This window comes from Electrophorus electricus, chromosome 9, assembly GCF_013358815.1.
Source record: "Electrophorus electricus isolate fEleEle1 chromosome 9, fEleEle1.pri, whole genome shotgun sequence".
NCBI classification, from domain to species: Eukaryota; Metazoa; Chordata; class Actinopteri; order Gymnotiformes; family Gymnotidae; genus Electrophorus; species Electrophorus electricus.
The window spans coordinates 5780001-5784997 of NC_049543.1; the positions used below are offsets into that span (position 1 = coordinate 5780001).

The 4997-nt window shown below is 43.6% G+C and overlaps 1 protein-coding gene across 1 annotated transcript; it reads right to left on the bottom strand.

The window, feature by feature from the left end:
- Positions 1 to 1627: 1627 nt before the first annotated feature.
- Positions 1628 to 2388, bottom strand: si:dkey-98f17.3 (uncharacterized protein LOC793143 homolog). The gene has a single exon (XM_027023192.2). It carries the CDS (start codon positions 2375 to 2377, stop codon positions 1715 to 1717), a length of 663 nt encoding a protein of 220 aa, XP_026878993.2. The 5' UTR covers positions 2378 to 2388; the 3' UTR covers positions 1628 to 1714.
- Positions 2389 to 4997: the final 2609 nt, after the last annotated feature.

The following is a 4997-nucleotide window of genomic DNA, read 5'->3' on the forward strand; positions in this document are numbered from 1 at the left end:
AAAGAAATTAGACCATCCTCCATCATTTTTGCAAATTTTGGATAGCTACCTCATAGTTACCCTTAGGCTTAAAAACTCGAAACATTCATTTAACAAGTTTAAGCAAAAAATGGAATGGTAGACATAAAAAAGGTTAATGCAATGAATTTTGTTAACTTCCCTCCTCAATAGCTTATACTAGATAAAGAAACTTTTTTGAGACATTTTTTTGAAACATTAAACTTGTCACTTTTTTAAGGAAAAACCTTCAGGCCCCGATACAGATCCACACACTTGTTCAGACACAGATGGCCCTCTCTCCCACATTGCTGAACAGCTAAATGCCCTGCGCTTGGTGCAGTGGCACGTGTAATGGTTGGAATTAAGCTCCGATTAATAATAAGATGCACACCTGTGCTCTGCTTGTCCTCGGTGACCGTAGAACCTGCAGCAACACTAGACATCAATACTCTCTCTCTCTCTCTCTCTCTCTCTCTCTCTCTCTCTCTCTCTCTCTCTCTCTCTCCTTTAGCCCACCACTGAGAGATAGCACATCTTTAAAGGGTAGGAGGAGAAAAACATTCTCTTGGGCTGCTCTCTCTAGCTTTTGCCCTCTGTTCCTTTTGACTTTTGTTCTTTAGTTCTCTAACTGTTGCCAAAATGACCATTAGAGGCACCTCCGCAACACACACTCTCCTGCACTAACAAAAACGGAGTATTTCTAACAAAATGATCACCTCACATATCTGGTCAGCTCTAAATCCTTTTGTCCACTGGTAATATGGTCAGTTGGTTAGTAGTAATAACACATTAACATTTCAAAACTTCAGCAGTATTATTTCATTAGAATTGGACAATGGATATTTTCATTAAAATGACCTTTTAACACAAGAAAATGCGACATAATGGTGTTAGTTATGCATAATTATTGCTTGTCATTCAGTTAAGAAAGTCCACTCCATGTCAGAAGCCACCATCAATGCCACTCCTCATATTGTATTAAAATCTAAATGTATGTATGTCATGTAAAGGTGATTCAGATAGACTAACATATTCTAGAACAATCTAAGGGGACTACACAGACAAGAACATTCACTTTTATCTAATATTACTTATCTCTCTCTAAGTATTCTTAAAGCAAAAAAATGTCATGACCCACCATTTATGAAATTGTGTTCGTATTAGTTATGACGGTCAAACAACAAGCCGAACATCAACAGAACAAGTCAGCCTGCTGGAGTTGTGGAGTTTTAGCTGTCCCACAGATATCATGACACAGCTGACACCGAGGCCCTGCGGGACCTGAAGGTCTCGAGAACCTGGAGGCTGTTAGAGGAAGAGACCTTCGAAAGCTTCTGAGGCTGACGGATGGTTTCACATTAACCAGAAGGAATGGACCTTCCGCAGCCAACGCTGAATTCAAACCGGATGTTGTGGTTGTCTTAAGCTTTTTTTGGTTGTACCGTAAAATCCATGAATGGATTTATATTATGAGCCATGTCACTAAATGTTTTGTGTAATATATAAACAAATATGTGGAAGCAGAAATTCTCTTAGATTTAATAAAGAACAATAAATGTTGCCAACAACCAAAAGGAAGCAATATGCAGATCTTTTTTTAAAAATTAGATATTAAAAAATCGGGTAAATGTGCATCTTTCTAAATTTAAAAAATGGCTTTCATATTGCTATATCAGACTGTAACTCTCTGCAGAACAATCTAATAGAGATGAAACTATAACACTTCCGTCTTTAGGTAGTGCTGGGTCTTTGGTCGCTGCTCATGAGGAGGCGTGAAAATTTCCTTTCGCTGTCTGGCTTCATGGTCCCCCATACACACGGCTACGAAGAGGAACGTCCCTCCGACCACCAGCAGAAGGCCGGAGAACCAGGCGGAGAACATGGCCTCTCCATACTCCCACCGCGGCATCACGTCGGGCAGGCTCTCATCCCAGAACTCCACCACCATCACGTACGCGATCAGTGATACCGGCACCAAGGTCGTGACCCCTGACACCCAGATGAGCACGCCGCCAAGGACGAGGAGCGTCCTCTTCGTCCTGTGGCAGCCCGGGCCGATGGCCACGCCGTCGAGGCCGAAGAAGGCGGCGGCCACGCCGAGCAGGCCGCTCGCCACCGACACGCACATGAGCACGCGTGAGGCTAGCGTGATCGGCGGCAGGGCCAGCAGCGACTCGAAGGCCTTGCAGTGTAGGCCCACCTCCTCGGTGAAGATGCACATGTGCCACAGGCCCTCGTACCAGTTCTCCATCTCGTTCAGGTCCGAGTTCATCGTCTTCCACAGCGGCAGGAGCGTGGTGACGAACGTGGTCACCAGGCCGCCGAACGACACGAACAGCGATGCCCTCTGCACTGCCTTGGGGGTCAGCAGCACCATCCCGGCCTTCGCGTCTGTCAGCTTTCCCTCCGTCTGCCCAGCCAGCCGCTCCGATCGGCAGTACCCCACTGCCGGCGACCCACCCCGCCCCTCATCAGCAGGCCCGGCCCACCTCCCGTACGGTGGGCGTTTTAATAACAAAAGCAACCTGTTCGCTTCCAGCTAATCCCTAAGCATGCGGGTGCTCCACAAGAGCTGTTCTGTTCGGCCGACGTTGATGGATATCGTGGTGGGGACAATAAGGCCTTTTTAAAAGCAGGGAAATTAGATATCTGCACACGGTTGGGCAATTGGAGCTTCTGCGGCGCGAAACATGAGACAAGCGTGAGATCACAAAAGAGACTGCAGGGAAAAGTCGGAGAAACTCCCGATTAAGCGTCCTGTAAGGAGCTTCCATCTCCCCATAGGGGTTACACAACAGGAGAACAGCTGTATTTTGTACACTGTGTGCACAATTATTTGGCAAGAGAGTATTTTGACCATATCATCATTTTAATGCATATTTTCCATCTCCAAACTGTATAAACTTGAATGCTTACTGGATTCAAGCAAATCAGGTGAAGTGTATTTGTGTAATGAGGGAGGGTGCGGCCTAAGGAGATCAACAGCCTACATCAAGGTGTGCAGAATTATTAGGCAGCTTCTTTCCTCAGGCAAAATGGGACAAAAAAAGAACTTTAACTGAAAAGTCAAAAAATGTAAAAAGTCTTTCAGAGGGATGCAGCACTCTTAAAATTGTTAGGATATTGGGGCGTGATCACAGAACCATTAAACGTTTTGCTGCAAATAGTCAACAAGTTCACAATAAACGTGTTGAGAAAAATTAACTACCAAAGATTTGAAAAGAATCAAACCTGAAGTGGTCAGGAACCCATTATCCACAGTGTTGTCATATTCCAGAACTGCAACCTACCTGGAGTGCCCAGAAGTACAAGTACATGTCCAAGGTGAGGAAGGCTGAATCCCAACCACCACTGAACAAGACACATAAGGTGAAGCGTCAAGGCTGGGCCAAGAAATGTCTGAAGACAGATTTATCAACGGTTTTATGGACTGATGAGATGAGCGACTCTTGACGGACCAGATGGACGGGTCCGTGGCTGGATCGGTAACGAGCACAGAGCTCCACTTCGACTCAGACGCCAGCAAGGTGGAGATGGTGCTGTGGGCTGCTATTATTAAAGATGAGCTAGTTGGACCTTTTCAGGTTCAATATAGACTCAAAATCAACCCCAAACCAGTTTTTAGAAGACACTTTCTTCAAGCAGTGGTACAGGAAAAAGTCTGCATCTTTCAAGAAGACCATGATTTTTATGAAGGACAATGCTCCATTGCATGCATCAAAGTACTCCACTGCATGGCTAGCCAGTACAGGCCTTAAAAATGAAAGAATAATGACATGGCCCCCTTCCTCACGTGATCTAACCCCTACTTGTGGGCCCTTCTTAAACGGGAGATTAACGGTGAAGGAAAACAGTTCCGCTCTCTAACAGTGTCTGGGAGGCTATGGTTGCTGCTACACAAAAAATTGATGATCAACAGATAAAGAAACTGACAGACTCTGTGAATGGAAGGCTTATGACTGTTATTGAAAAGAAACCCTATAAAATCAGTCACCGATTTTTTCTTTAAATGTCAGAAATGTTTATTTGTACATTTTGAGTTGTTTGATTATTATTCTCACTTTATCAGATGAAAATAAACCAGTGAGATGGGAAAATTTCCGTTTTTAATTTAGTTACATAATTCTGCGCATATAGATAGTTGCCAAATAATTATGCACACATAGATATTCTCCTAAGAAAGCCAAAACCTCACTTTGACTTTCTTAAATATTCAGGTTAGAGGTTTACTAACATTTTGGATTGACCGACAGCACTGTAGTTGTTCAATAATAAAATGAAGCTCTCTACACGCACTGCTGTGGTCGTTGTTGTGTGCTGACTGAATTAATGGCCCTAGTAAGTTCAACACTTGCTCTGCCTAAACTGGGTCTGGTAATGGATTTCAGAGAACTGGTCCACACAATCAAGCCTGAACTCAGTCTCCTCGCCACTTGTCCTCAAATACGCAATAAGGATGTCCTTCGCTGCGCTCTTATGCATAATTCATTTTTAAGACAACAACGCATTTACATTTAAAAGGGTCAGATCTTGAGTTCATAGTGCATTACTGGACACATTCCATAAACAGTTGTCCATAAAAACATGTTTGGTAAGCTCCAGTTCATGAATATATTAATCTTTGATCGCCTCCTACAACTGCCTGCTACTTCCTAAATTGTCCCTCTATGGTACTTTTATGAGTGAACTCTTGCCTTATCATTATTTTCCACAGAGGTCCATTGTTTTGGCTTATCTCGGTCAAATCTCAGGTAATTGAACCTGCAAGTCGCATGGAGGACACTACGAGTGGGCAAGGCTCAAGGTTAAAGTAGGGGTTGCATTTCTGTGCAAGCAGGGACATTCATTAAGGATCTCAGAGCTGGCACACTCATCCACAATTAGATCTACTGATCTACAGCCATTTTTCACCCACCTAAAGCCTAAATTACTAATACTTATAGCAAATTCCCAAATTGTTCTCAAATCAGAACTTAATTTAAAAAGTGAGGCTAAAG